This window comes from Marmota flaviventris, chromosome 17 (assembly GCF_047511675.1).
Source record: "Marmota flaviventris isolate mMarFla1 chromosome 17, mMarFla1.hap1, whole genome shotgun sequence".
NCBI classification, from domain to species: Eukaryota; Metazoa; Chordata; class Mammalia; order Rodentia; family Sciuridae; genus Marmota; species Marmota flaviventris.
The window spans coordinates 7,159,799-7,173,549 of NC_092514.1; the positions used below are offsets into that span (position 1 = coordinate 7,159,799).

A 13,751-nucleotide genomic window follows, 5' to 3' on the forward strand; every position below is an offset into this window, starting at 1 on the left:
ACCAGGGCAGGGGACCCGCTCAGAGTCCACCCTGCGTCCCCTCTAGGTGGGAGGTTTCCAGTGGTGACCTGGCCAGCCCAGGACGCACCTCGTGGCTGAGGAGGCAGGGAGGCAAGGAGGCCAGGATTTCAGCCTCGAGGCCCGGCCAGCTGGGGAGACCCGTGGGAACCCGAGCCATCGTCACGCTGCCCATGACAGGCGGCTCTGGCAATGGTGTCCGGGGACAAGAGGGTCAAGGGGTTTGGGAGCCAGAAATGGCTCAGGAGGGCGGGTCCCAGGAGGGGAGGACGCTGGCCAGGGCCCCCCAGGAGGAGGACGCTGTGGCCGGAGTGGGGGCCGTGGGGGGTCACAGGTGGACAAGAAGCCAGGGCCTGTGGGGTCCCATGGCCACTGCGGGGACCCAGGCCCACCAAGGGCCTCAGCGGGCGCAGGCACCTAGTGACCCCGACTCTGGATAAAACACTGGGGGGGGGGGGGGCGCAGGGGCCAGAGTTCAGTCCTCGGTACCCAAAAAAGGTGACTGTCACCTCGAGGGACACCCTGCACTTAGGACCCTCCAAGTCTGCATCTGACCACAGGTTTCCACTGACCCCTGAGACCATGCTGGCCGTCCCTGCCCCTGCCCCCCAGGACCCTCCCATGACGTCCCGTCCTGACACTCATAAGGACCAGCCCCACGGCGATCCAGCACCAGGGCCACCGTCACCGGGATGGTGAGGGCCTGGTTAGTGGCAGGGCTGGAGAAAGTCAGGGCGGTGGACAGAGGGCCCTGGCTGCCCGCCCTGGGGTCCGAGACGCCGACCGTGTAGGTGATGAAACTGGGCAGCCCCAGGGACTTCTCCTTCGCGAAGGCCACCACAGTTGGGGACCCGGACCTGACCTGGGAGAGACGTCAGGCTGCAGGGACGCTCCACAGAGCCACTGGCCGGGGGACCCAGCACATGGACAGACAAACCAACCAACAAACGAGTAATACATAAAATTTTTTAAAAACTCTGCAAAACCAAGCCAGGTGCAGTGGCCCACGCCTGTCCTCCCAGCAGCTCGGGAGGCTGAGGCAGGAGGATCGCAAGGTGGAGGCCAGCCTCAGCAGCTTAGTGAGGCCCTGAGCAACTCAGCGAGACCCTGTCTCTAAATAAGATATAAAAATGGCTGGGGACGGTCACCACACGGGTAGTCAACGTGAAGTCCGACTGTGGTCCCTGAGTCCGCCCCGACCCCTCCGCTCACCTCCAAGCTGTCCAGGATCTCCGCGGCCCCAAAGACCTTGACCTCGCGGCTGGACAGGTGGTTGCTCAGGAGGATCTTGGTCTGGTCAGCGTAGAGCCCAGGGCTGAAGGGCACCTCGGCCCCCACCTGCTCCACAGACGTCTGGCCCCCGGCCACCGAGGCTGTGACCACCAGGGGTGTCCTCCTCGAGCTCAAGTGCCTTAGCTGCCTGTCAGTCAGCCTGTGCATGGTGACCGAGCAGAGGTACTGGCCTGCGGAGACAGAGGTGTCCTGCTTGTCCCTGTCCCCTACCTGCACTGACACCCCACCCTGTCCCTGACTCTCCTGACCCTGCACCGTCCTGCGGGTGCGGCGGTGGCTGAAGGCCAGCCTCCTGTGGGCCCAGAAGCGACAGAGGCCTGGCCCTGGTGGCACCGCACAGGACGGACTCCCAGGAGGGCCCTGGGCCAGGCTGGACAGCGGTGAGCCAGGCCATGACCACCGGGCAGCCCAAGGCGGTGGGCAGAGCCCCTCAGCCCTGGCTCACCCAGTGTGACGTCGAAGTCCGGCTCGGCCGAGAACACGTCTGTCACTGGGAGGTCGAAGACGTCTTGCTGGAACCGAAGATGGCAGCTGAGGAGGGCCTCGGGCCCCAGAGCCGGGATGGCCGCCCTCTGGGCCGCGGAGCACTCGCTGCAGACGGGCGGAGTCAGGAGGCCTGGCCAGGGACAGGCGGGCCCCAGGGAGGCGAAGGTGTCCCCTGGGTGGGGACAGCTGGCCAGGCGCAGCTTGGAGGCAGAGCACCTGCCCAGCCGTGGGGTCCTAGGCTCTGGGTGGCCTCTGGGCTCAGGGACACTGGGAGCCACCTCCCCACGGCATGGACCTCTCAGGTTAGAGCTTCTGTCTCCCACGGTGACGGTCACTCTGGAGGCTGTGGCCTCCTGGAAGCTGGCCTGGGCCGTGTGGACACGCCGGGCCACGCTCCTCTGGGGGACACTGACCACGATCTGTGGAGGGCGAGGCAGCTGGTGAGGAGCCGCCCGCTGGCCATCCATGCTGGGCCCCCCGTGACCCCTCCTGAGCCTGCGGCCTGCGGACACCCGGCCCCAGGTGACAACAGGACCAAGGCCTGTCCACCCGGCCAGCACAGCGTACACTCAGTCCGCTGGACCTCATGACCCGGCCTGCACCCCTCTCGACCTCATGGCACCTGTGACACCCAGATGACACACCAGTCAGGAGCTCCTGACCTGACCTCGCAGCCAAGAGGACCCACCTTAGTCTCCTGTCCTTTACTCGGAGTCATCAACCCCCACTGCAGGCCACAGGCAGAGGCCACACTGACCCCAGAGCCCAGGCACTGCCTCCTTCCAGGTCCCCATGGGCCAGCTGGACAGGGCTGACCACCACAGCCCCGGACAGCACTCCTGGCCCTGGCTCCGCCCCAGTCCGTGTCCCACTTGATGCCTGTGGCTGGGCCTCGTCCCCAGCCCTGTGCCCAGCCCCTGTGCCCCGCCCACCCTCGGGGACACAGGAGGCCCCAGGTTTCCTGGCAGCCCCACGTGGAGGTGCGACCCCACCTGGACCCCCTGTGACCCCCACTGTGGTGCCCACCCCCTGCCCCGGCTCCCCTCAGGAAGGGCCGTGGGCGCCTGGTCAGCCACGTGGACAGGGTCACCCCAGCCCTGCTCCCTGAGGCCACCTGCGCACAGCCGCGGGACCAGCTGCCCAGACCTCACGCCTCCAGGATCTGACCAGAGACCAGCCAGGCCCAGGACGTGCAGCCCTCCTTCCAGCAGCCACCCAGGGCCCTGCGCCCCGGGACCTGCCTGCTGGGCCCTTCCAGGAGGCAGGACACGCCCAGTCCTTGGCCACCCAGGCATGGCACTAATGTGCCACCGGGGTCCACGCTGACCTGTCCTCAGCCGGACAGAAACACGGAGCCAAAGGGTTGCTGCCTCTAGAAGGCTCTGAAGGTGACCTTGTGGCTTCACTCTGTTGGTGACGTCACATCATTGAGCTTCCCTTGGTGGCCTCAGGTGGCCTCGGTGGCCTCAGGCAGCTCAGGTGGCCTCGGTGACTCAGGCGGCCTCGGTGGCCTGCGTGTCTTTCTAAGATTCCCCTGAGAGGAGCGGCCTCTGGGGAGGAGGCCCGGGGGTCTTGTCCCCCCTGAACAGCACAGCATGGTCACAGGGCACACAGTGCTTCCCTGCTGTCACCAGCCACCCAGGGACGACTCAGAGTGGACGCAGGGCCGCACAGGCCACAGGTCACACTGTGCCGGAGCACGTGAGGGGCCTGACTGAGCACCTGCAGGTTTGGGGACCCAGGTCCTGGCCGACCCCTGGACACACGGTACTGGTTTAAAGGACAGGCGTTCCCAGCCACAGGCCAGGGCGCCGCTGCCCACGGAGGGTGGGCCAGGCCCGGCGCCCACTGCCCTACCTCCTTTTAGGTCCTCAGGTGCCCGGGGACCTCGTAGTGCACCGTCACGGACCCCGCGTCCCGGGCCACGGCCACCCCCGTCTTGGGGTCGACCTGGAGGATGCTGTCGGCTGAAGAGCTCCAGGTTCCTGGGGCACCTGGGAGGAGAGGCCCCATGTCACCCATCCCCCCAACAGAGGACCAGCCGCCCATGACCTCTTCCTGACCCCTGCCCACTAGGGGCCTTGTGGTTCAGCCTCCCTGCCCGCCTCCGTGGCCACGTCCTGGTGGCCCCTTCTGGCACACCTGCTCTATGGACTGTGGCTGCCCAGCAGACCGTCCCCAGGGGTGCCGTCACCAGGGGAACTGTCCCCAGGGCCACCCTCCCCAGGCGCCCACTAGGGAGTGGCCCTGCTACCCAGGCAGGTACATCTCCAAAGCCAACATGGCCTATGTGGCCCTCTGGTGTCCTTCCTGACCCCTTCAGGGCACCCCAGGGTCCCCCTCCCACCCTGGCAGGCGCGGTGACCCCGAGACTGCCCTGGTTGGCTCTCTCACCCTTGGGGCCCGTGAGCGCAGTGGCCAGGCAGAGGACATCCCCGACCACCACGGTGCCGGGCATCTCTGGAGTGATGGCCGGCAGGATGGGCAACGGCACGTAGTCGGAGAGGCCGGGGTGCTCGGGGTCCCACACGCGCAGCAGCGTCAGGCCCACGCTGACCGTGCGCAGTACGCAGGTGTTGTTGGTGGTGCCCTTGGTGACCTGCACGAAGTCCTCTCTGGGGACAGGGAGGCGCTCAGCTGGAGGGAGTCCCAGGGCTTCGCAGGCCTCCTCGCGCCTTGCAGGACAGAGGCCACAGCCCCTGGCCACCCAGGGCCAGCACCACCACCCCACACCCAGAAGGGAAACCGCGGCCAGGAGGAGAGTGACCCCCAGAGAAGGCCTCTGCTGTGGGACAGCCTTGCCACGTCCCCTCTGTCCACCGGTGACACTGTGCCTGCCACGTGGCGTGACGGGCGCGCTAAACGGCTGGCGCTTAGAGAGCAGCTGGTGCCCGTGTCTCCTAAGGCCCCACTCTGCCAGCTCGGCCACCGGCTGTGGGAAGCCCAGGCTGCAGTGGTCACCACCGGCAGGATGCTCCCTCTGCTCCCCCAGACCCTGGAGACGGTCTGCTCCCTCCGCCAGGCAAGGTGGCCCCTCCCTGGGAAACCACGAGTGACCCCAAAATAAAAACAGATTTGAATTGGACAGCACTGGGTCCTGTTGGTGGCTGAGCCCAAGTCCCCACCTGCCGCCACACCAGGTGGAACCAGGGGCACCCCGGGTGGGGCTGTGACAACAGTGTCACCCACACCCTACCTGTTGGTGGCAAAGCTGAGGACCGAACTGTGCGCGTGGAAGATGTCTCCAAAGTGGTCGTGGAAGTGGACAGTGAAGGTCACGGTCATCCCCAGAGGCAGGGCCGCCAGGGCCTCCTTGTCCTGGGTGTGCAGGACCGGGCTCATGGACATCCTCAGGTAGGAGATGGGGGACACCTGGAGGACAGGGGCAATACGATGACACCCTTGAGCCGGGGACGGGCCTCCAGAGCGCCAGGCCTATGACCCAGTTCCCGCCTCCAACCGTGCAGGCCAAGTCCCCCGGGTGCCACCCAGGACACCCACATCAGGACCTGGAGAGACCAGAGTGCTGTGCTCGTTACTTAAGCACCACCGGCTGTCACCTGGCTCTTGGGGCACGTGAGGCGGGAACAATGCCCCTTGGGTCAGAGAGGAGCCCCAGGTGACGGAGGAACCCAAGTCCCATAAATCGCAACTCAACAAATCTCTCTGGATCCCAGGCAGAAACCTCCTGGTCACAAAGCCACCCCTCCCCAGTCCAAAGTCACCGCAAAGTCCCGGGAGGCAGTGGCTGGTATAGTTAGCGCTCAGCACGTGCGTGCTGAAACAGGATGAGCACTTAGCCACTTTCATGAGCTTGAAAGTATCGTGGGGGGTCCCCGGCAAGTGCAGAGTGTTTGGTCAAGGATCGACCTCGCTCTTCCCTGGGTGCCCCCGCAGGGGCTCCACTCCCAGGGGTGGCCACGTTAGGGATCAGGCACGTCAGGCAGTGTACCCTTGGGCCGGGGGGACGGGGCACCAGCCCTGGGCCCCCGGGCTGATCCAGGCCCTCATTGGACTTGTTTCCCATCTATGAAACAAGGTGGGTGGAATCGGTGACCTCTTGGGGTCTTTGGCTCCAACGGCCACACACCTGTCCAGGATTTGTCCCTGGGTGACTCTTACGTAAATCCCTACCCACGGTTTACAGCTGGAGAGTGAACACATTTTTTTTTTTGGTACTGGGAAACTGAACCCAGAGGTGCTTAACCCCTGAGCCCCATCCCCAGCCCTTTTTGTATTTTATTTAGAGATAGGGTCTCCCTGAGTCGCTCAGGGCCTTGCTAAGTTGCTGAGGCTGGCCTCCAACTGTCGATCCTCCTGCCTCAGCCTCCTGAGCTCCCGGGATCACAGATGTGCACCGCAGGCCCCCGGCTGGGTGAACCAGTTTTACACCAGAAAGAGGAAACACGTGCCTCTGAGCTTTAGATTTTGTTATCCAAAACAGGGCCAAGTGCCACCCACCTTCATGGCAATGATGATGGTCTGGTTGGCCCCGAAAGGCTCCTGAGCGGTCACTTCGACAGTGGAGGTCCCGATCACAGAGCCGGACACCAGGAAGCCCCTCTCATCGGCATGCACGACGGGAACCTTCTCAGGCCCCTCCAGGACACGGTAGCAAAGAGCCGCGGCACCGTCCCTTGGGGAAGAAGACATCTGTTTCTGCAGATGGCTGCGGGGGTGGGGGACGGCCCTGGTCGATGCCTCGAGATCGACCATCTGCCTGCAGTGCAGCGTGTGCTGTCGCCGTCTGCAGCCTCGTCAGCCACCCCCAGGAGACCTAAGCCAGAAAGCCTGTGGCTCTGAAGACAACGTGGCCACACACTCCTCAGAGTGGCCGTGGGGTCAGCGGGCAGCGGGCGACAGACCCTGAGGACGGTTGCATCAGCGACACGGTCATTTATGGGTAAAGATGGCTTCTGCAGCTAACAGTCACTGAGGTCAGGCCGCCTGGTGCGGTGGAGAGTGCGGGGCGGGGGCAGGACTGGGGCGGGGACAGGACCCTGGTGGGGACAGGATCCAGGTGGGGACAGGTCCGAGGTGGTCTAGAGCTTCCTCCGCCTTCCCTCTGGCCTCGGTTTTGTCAGCTCTGAAAGGGGAGGCCGAGTGCCCTGTCCTATTTCTGGGGCTGCTCACTGGACCCTGAGAGGGGTCACAGACACCGTCAGCAGGCACTGAGCCAGGGGACGTCCTGTGGTGTCCTATGCCCTCTCCTCTGCGGCCAGCCCTCCAGGTGATCTGGGCCGCGGCTCCCCTAAATCTGGGGGCCAGCAGCTCTTACTTGAGCCCTGGCTTGGCCGTGTGGCCCCTTTCTTGGGGGGCTCCTGCAGGACGCCTGCTGTCACCTGATGTCACCTCGTGCCATCCACCTCTGCCTGCATTCCTGGGGCCTAGCACAGTGCTGGGCACTGAGTTACTTCTGGCTGAACACTCCCTGGGTGTGCGTTCATAAAACATGGAACTCGGCCCCCGGGCCCTTAGCAACTGCCACTTAAGCGCAAATGCTCCTTAGGAAAAGTGTCCCTGTCCCTGTGAGGGTCAGGTGGGAATCACGTCTGCTCAGAACCTTTAAAGATACACTTTTCAGACGTTAATGTGCATGGCCACTGCCCAGGGACCTCATTACAGGGCAGCTTTGTCCTTGCGGGTCTGGGCAGGGCTGCGAGGAGCACTTGACCTGGTCCCAGGTGAGGCCGCTCTGGTTAATTCATGGGCTCCGCTTCTGAGTCATTTGAAATATTTAACAGTCCAAGTTGGAACTTGTTCCCCTTTTCAACCCCGAGCTTCCCCCGTGAGTGGGAGATGTTTCTAGGCTGCGGTAGGCGGGCGGCCCCGGAGGAGGCCAGAGATGGGCAGTGGCCGCCCAGGCCCGGCCCAGTGCCCAGAAGGCCCCGTGGTGTCCAGATGGGCATGGGGGGGCAGCTCCCAGTCCTGCTGTGAACAGGAGCCGGGACACGTACCTGTTTGTCTGGAGCTTGATAAACTAGTTGGGGGACATTAATATTTGTTCTGCTTCTATCTCGGGGTTCAGCAGCCGCAGCTTCTCGAAAACCTGGGAAAGAGGGTGAGCTGGGTCTCCCACGGCACGCCTGAGTCCCCTTATCCACAAGTGGGGGCTGGGGGCCAGGACGAGACCAACGGCAGACTATCTGCCCCATGCCTGGGGACACGATGGGGCTGGTGGCCCAGTAGCAGCAGCTGTCTGCACCCTGTGGGAGCTGGGCCACCCGGCTTCACCCTCGGCCTCGGCCTCGGCCTCCGTCACAGGAGACTCCACAGCAGGGAGATCAGGCCCGGTGTCCTGCTCGGGGGACCCCCGCCACTGAGACATCCTGTCCCTGTCACCATCTCAGAACAAGCCTCTCTCTCTGCTGTGGCCCATCCGGCTCCCTCCCCTCTGCCATGCTCGAGGGCTCCCGGAGGACACAGGGGCAGCAGGACTCCTAGGGAGCCCACCACCTACATTCCCTCTCCAGACCACATAGGGCAGCTGGCTCCCTGCCCTCCAGGCAGCTGGTCCTGTGTCATGAGGCCCCACCCAAGGCCTGACCCCTGACCACAAGCAGGGCCCCTGACCACCTAAGCAGGCTCCGCCCTCCCCTGAGTAGGCTCCACCCTCCCCTGAGCAGACTCCACCCTCCCCTGAGCCAGGCTCCACCCTCCCCCTGAGCAGGCCCTGCCCTCCCCTGAGCAGGCCTCACCTTCCCATGGGCAGGCTCCGCCCTCCCCTGAGCAGACTCCACCCTCCCCTGAGCAGGCTCCACCCTCCCCTGAGCAGGCCCCGCCCTCTCCTGAACTAGGCCCAGCTGCTGTTACTGGAACCCACAGGCTGTTCCCGGTCACCAGGCCTTTGCTGCTCAGATCTGCAGCCAACCCTGCCACCGGCAGAGTCCCTCCATGCAGTCTGGCGACACCACCCTTGGGCTCCCCCCAGGGTGACACACACCCCCTCTGCCCGTCCTCCCCAGGCAGGCGCAGCCCCTCAGTGCAGCGAGGGTCCCCCACACCAGGGGCCCAGGAGCTCTGGGCCAGGCCCCTGCGCTGTCTGCTGCCCTCACGGCTGTGTCCCGTCAGTACCTGGACCTGGATCTCGTCTGAGAGCTCCTTGGCAAGGCCGTGCAGCTGTCCCGCCGAGGGGTCCAGGGCCTTGACCACCACCCTCAGCCCTGTGCGGCCCTTCGCCCGGCCGAGCAGGCTCATGGCGAAGTTGTACTGTGAGGGCAGCTGGACGGACGCCTGGAAGGCAGAGAGCGGGCTCAGGGACAGGCCTGGGGGCACCCTCTTCCCCAAGGCCACTGCCCTCGGCCGGGGTCAGATCTGCTGACCCAGGGCCACACAGACGGCAGTCACCCACACAAGGCCACCGGCCACTCTGCATGGTGCCTGGGACGCGGGGTCACTGAGCGGGGCCTGGAGCCCTGTGTGTGCGTGGGAATGTTATGTGGGGGCTGCTGGGTTTTGTGGGGTCCCCCACAGGGCCCACTGCAGGACGTCTGTGATAAGCCACAGTGTGTCCTGCAGCGGGCCCTGTGTCCCCTGCCCTGGGACAGGCCCCCGGGGCGATGAGGCCGCCCGCCCTCCGGGAGGCAGGCTGGGCCCTACCTCGTGGTGCCGTCCGCAGAGCTCCAAGATGTCGCGCTTGGTGACCGACCAGTGGAAGGTCAGGCCTGGCACGGCGTTTGCAAAGGAGAAAGGGCTCTGGTTGTTGGTGACCCCAGTGATATAGACGGGCATCTGGGGGTGAGAGAGCCGGGCCTGTGAGCACCCACGCACCCAGGCTGGGGACCCTCCTCCTGGAGCTCTGCCTATCTGCCCATGTCCACCCCAGGCCGGACACAGGTTCTGGGAGCCATGACCAAACACCAGATAGTCCAACCACCGGGGACCGGCCTGTCCCTCCCTGCCAGGGGCTGTGCATGGCCAGGTCCATTTCTGGAAAGACCCCTGGGGCTGCAGGAGGCCTGCGGACACCCCTGGCCACTCAGCCCATGCTGCCGAGGTCCGCACCCTCCTGCTGACCCTCCCAGGCCTTGTGGGGCGTGGACACCGGCAGCCTGGCTCCTTCAGCCTGTGGGCAGGCGTAGGTGAGCCGGCCACCAGCTGGCCCCCAGCCCGACTCCAGGTGGCAGACTGGGGACACGCAGTGCTAGCCACACCCGCAACCAGCTGCACAGGCCTGAGAACTGACTCGCCCTGCGGATGCTGGGGACATTGGGGACAACCCCAGGTGCATGGGAGGACACACAGGCCCCTGCACCCACGGGGCGCTTCACATGAAGGACGAGGGCACTCTTAGGTCCTGGTATTGGCAGGGGCTCTGGGAAGCAGGCCTCCTGGGTGCCAAGGACAGCAGCCCTGGCTGTGCACAGGACTCGGGGTATCCACGTCCATCGCTCACCGGCCAACCTCACAGGTGCACGGGGTAGGGGCTCCTGCTATCCAGGTGCTACCCAAGGTGGGGGATGGGCAGCCTCGCCCTCAGGGAGGAGGCCAGGTGGACCCCAAGAGGAGACGCTATGCTTGTGTTGCACGCCCACCCCACCCCAGGCCCAGAACCGAGCCTAAGCTGGGCACCATGGACACGTGGCTCTGGCCCAGGGAAGTGCCCTCACAGTGGCTTCGTCAGAACCAGAACACGGAGCCCCATCCCGACTGGTCCTCACCTGGGTGCCCGTCCTCATGCGCGTGATGGGTGCACGGATCCTCACCGCCCGCAGCTGCACCACCTCTAGCTCCACCAGGTCCTGGGAAGAGACTGGGCTCAGGCTGCGGGCCCTTCAAAGTCCCCATCTGGCCCCTGAGCCTCGAGGCCTAGCGGCCCAGCTGACCCATGTTAGCATGGCAGGCTTGCTGGGGCCTGTTCTCTCAGCGGGTGGCCCTCGCAGGACAGGTCTCTAGGTCCACTCAACCCCAAATCCAGCTCGCCTTCTCCCTGACTCAGGACACAGGCAGGCACACAGGAGCCACAGGGTGCGGTGAGAACAGACTGCACATACTCCCACATTCTCATCTCCATGCTTCTGTTGATCTGACCAAATGCCCACTTCAGTGGCCTGACCTGCGCAGCTGACCTGGGCTGTGCTCAGGCTACTAACCCCTCCAGGCCTGCTGACAGGCTCAAGGGGACCCTGTGCCTCCTGACTGCTGTCAATCCTTGGCACTCAGCTGGTCCTGAAAAGCACTCACTCTCCCACCTGCCCCGGGTCCTCCTTCTCTGGTCCATTTCCACTAAGAGGCCTGGGCCACCCAGCAGGACCACCCAGCAGGTTGGGGTGCTGATTCTGAGCTGGGGTTGGACAGCTGGTCCTGGACGCTTTGACCAGACACAGCTCGACATGGACGTGGGTCCAGGGAGCAAGGGGGCCAGCAAGGCCAGGCCACAGGGAAGAAGGGCAGAGGGGAGGGGACAGGGCTGTCGTCCTCTGCCTGGCCCCAGAGAGGAGGAGCCGGGTCCCCCCCAGAGAGAGAAGCCAGCAAGGCACCCGGGGCCTCTGGACCCCGTGGAAGTTTCCGGGCGCTCAGGGCTGCCCTGCGTCTGCTGGCACGGAAGAGGGTCAGGGCGTCCCCTGGTGCTCACAAAGCCTCTGTGGTCACCCGGATGCTTGGAAGCCCGCACTGAAGCTGCGGGCAGAGGAGTCCATCCGTGGACTCATGGTTGGATCAAAGTCCGCCTGGGAAGCAGGATCACATGCCCTGAGCTCAGAGGGCTCGGGCTGCTCGGAGGGGACCCGCTTCTGGGCGAGGGACGCCGGCTGAGATCTGAAGAGGCCCTCCTCCCTGGTGGCCCTGCGTGCCCACGGGGCTGTCATCAGCCCCCAGCGCTCAGTGTGGCCGGCAGCGGGACCCCAACCTGCACCTGAGGGCCTGGGTCACCACGGTCGAAGGATGCCAGGGGCACCCAAGGCCTCTGAGGTACCTCTGAGCCTCTCACAGCCATGGAGATGACCCGGCCTCCACTCCAGGAGATGGAGGTGCCCGACCCCCGGGAAAGGCAGCGGACCTCGGATGCTGACCCCCGGCCTGGAGCCCCCCATGCAGGCGGGGCAGGAGGCCCGCCCAGCAGGGACAGCTGTCTGGTGACCAGGAGGAGCAATCAGGCCTGTCCCCCCAGCAGAGGCTTGGGGACACCTGACTGTGGCAGGTGGCTCACGGTCCCTCCTGGAGGTGCCACCCCTGACTGATTCTCCATCTGCTACACTTGGGGCACGACCCTGAGCGCACGCACACTGTCACCCACACAGTGTCCCCTCCTCTGTCCCTGGCACATAATCAAACCCCACTGGGAACGAGCCAGCAAGACCAAGAGCCTGGCCACGTCCCAGACCTGCCACACGAGGACAGGGCCACTGGCTGGTCACTCCAGGGGCTCTCTGCAAATGGGAGCCAGAGGCACAGAGCTGAGGACCGAGGAGAGGACCGCACAGCGTCCACCCACTGGGGGCACGGGGTGGGGTGGTGGCCTGGCCCGCCACAGGAGACCTGGGAGCCTCGGCCTGCAGGAGGCACCCGGGGACGGGGCCCACATGGGCAGTTTGTCCCGGGAGGGGACACATAGGGACAGCAGGTTCAGGGGCAGGTCCCCAGGAGTGCCTGGTACCGCTGGCCACACGGGGCTGCCTGGATCCAGGGCACCAACCCGCAGGGCTCCCCACCCCAGGTGTGGCCGGTGCCGGTCACCACGGGCTCAGGGATACCTGGGAGCCCACGATGACCTTGCCGGTGTCCGCGTCCGCCGCTGGCACGACGCCCGACACGGTGCCGCTGCCCACGGCCAGGCCACGGACCAGCCCTGTGCTGCCCACGGTGGCCACGCTGGCATTGCTGACGGAGAAGAGGATGTGGGACTGCGGCTGGGGACCGCCCTCAGAGGTGACCTGCGGGGCAGACGCGTGGCTTCGTGGGCACCTGCACACGCGTCAGGAACGTCCACCCTCGGGCCAGCAGAGGCCACAGGCGGGCTTGTCCTGAGGCGGGGCGGTGGCCTCCTCGCTGGGACCCGCTGGGGACATGAGTGGGAAGGACAGGCCTCGGCTCCTACCTGCATCGTGGCCCCGATGATCAGCGTCACCCTCCTGGGAATCAGCCTGAACGGGGGGGAAGACCTGAGGGGACGGGAGAGGACGGGTGAGCCTCAGTCACGTGGGTCACATGGGGCACAGCGCCCACGCCTCAGGAGCTGGTGGGCAGAGGTCCGGCGGCGATGATGGACAGTGGACCGGTAGCCATGGGTGACCGTGGGGGCCTTGGTAGGGCACGCGTCCTCTGGCCCAGGACAGAACCACAGAGCCCAAGGCGGGTCCTGTGATGGGGACACAGCCCTTGGGGGCTCACACACGTCACCGTCTGCCACCTCTGGCTCCCAAGGTCCCTCCAGATCCCTGAGGACGTGAGGAGCCCAGCGGCCATCTACTCCAGCATCCTCGGGATTTCTGAGGCTCAAAGAGGGGCCGAGGGGCAGGCAGAAGGGACACAGCGCCCCCCCCCCACACACACACGGCGGGTCCCCACCCCCTGGGCAGCCCCACAAGTCCCCGCTGCCATGGGAGCCGCTAGGATGCTGCCCATGGTAGGAGGGTCAGCCTCCCAGGGCTGCGCCAGGGGGAGGAAGGTGACCGTGCCCTGGAGGCCAGCACCATCCCCTGGAAGCCTACTCTGTCCCCTGGAGTTCTGCACTGTCCCCTGGAGGCAGGCATGGCCCCTGCCAGCTTTGGACGCAGGTCAACAAAGCCCACTGGCCCCTGCGGGGCCAAGTACCTTGGAGGGTCCAAACAACAGGGTGCCCTGGCCCCGGTGGCCTTGGCAGTAAGACTCTAAGGACCCGACAGAGCCCAGCGTCACACGGAGACAGGGGCTTCAGGGCTGCCTTCCCCAGAGCGGCTGGCCCTGGGTGGCTCCGGGTGGCTCAGTGACCCCTCTGCCCGCACAGCCCCATGGCAGGAGCTCAGCCCCCAGGCGCC

General features: G+C 65.6%; 1 protein-coding gene across 1 annotated transcript in view; it reads right to left on the reverse strand.

The window, feature by feature from the left end:
• Positions 1 to 13,751, reverse strand: part of LOC114080116 (nuclear pore membrane glycoprotein 210-like) — a 101,079-nt gene that overhangs the window by 45,391 nt on the left and 41,937 nt on the right. Inside the window, 13 exon segments of the mRNA XM_071603510.1 lie at positions 1,231 to 1,481; positions 1,757 to 2,216; positions 3,655 to 3,791; positions 4,192 to 4,412; positions 4,994 to 5,169; positions 6,259 to 6,433; positions 7,755 to 7,846; positions 8,872 to 9,030; positions 9,397 to 9,528; positions 10,458 to 10,538; positions 12,489 to 12,668; positions 12,833 to 12,878; positions 12,963 to 13,093. Coding sequence (XP_071459611.1) covers positions 1,231 to 1,481; positions 1,757 to 2,216; positions 3,655 to 3,791; positions 4,192 to 4,412; positions 4,994 to 5,169; positions 6,259 to 6,433; positions 7,755 to 7,846; positions 8,872 to 9,030; positions 9,397 to 9,528; positions 10,458 to 10,538; positions 12,489 to 12,668; positions 12,833 to 12,878; positions 12,963 to 13,093 — 2,241 coding nt within the window.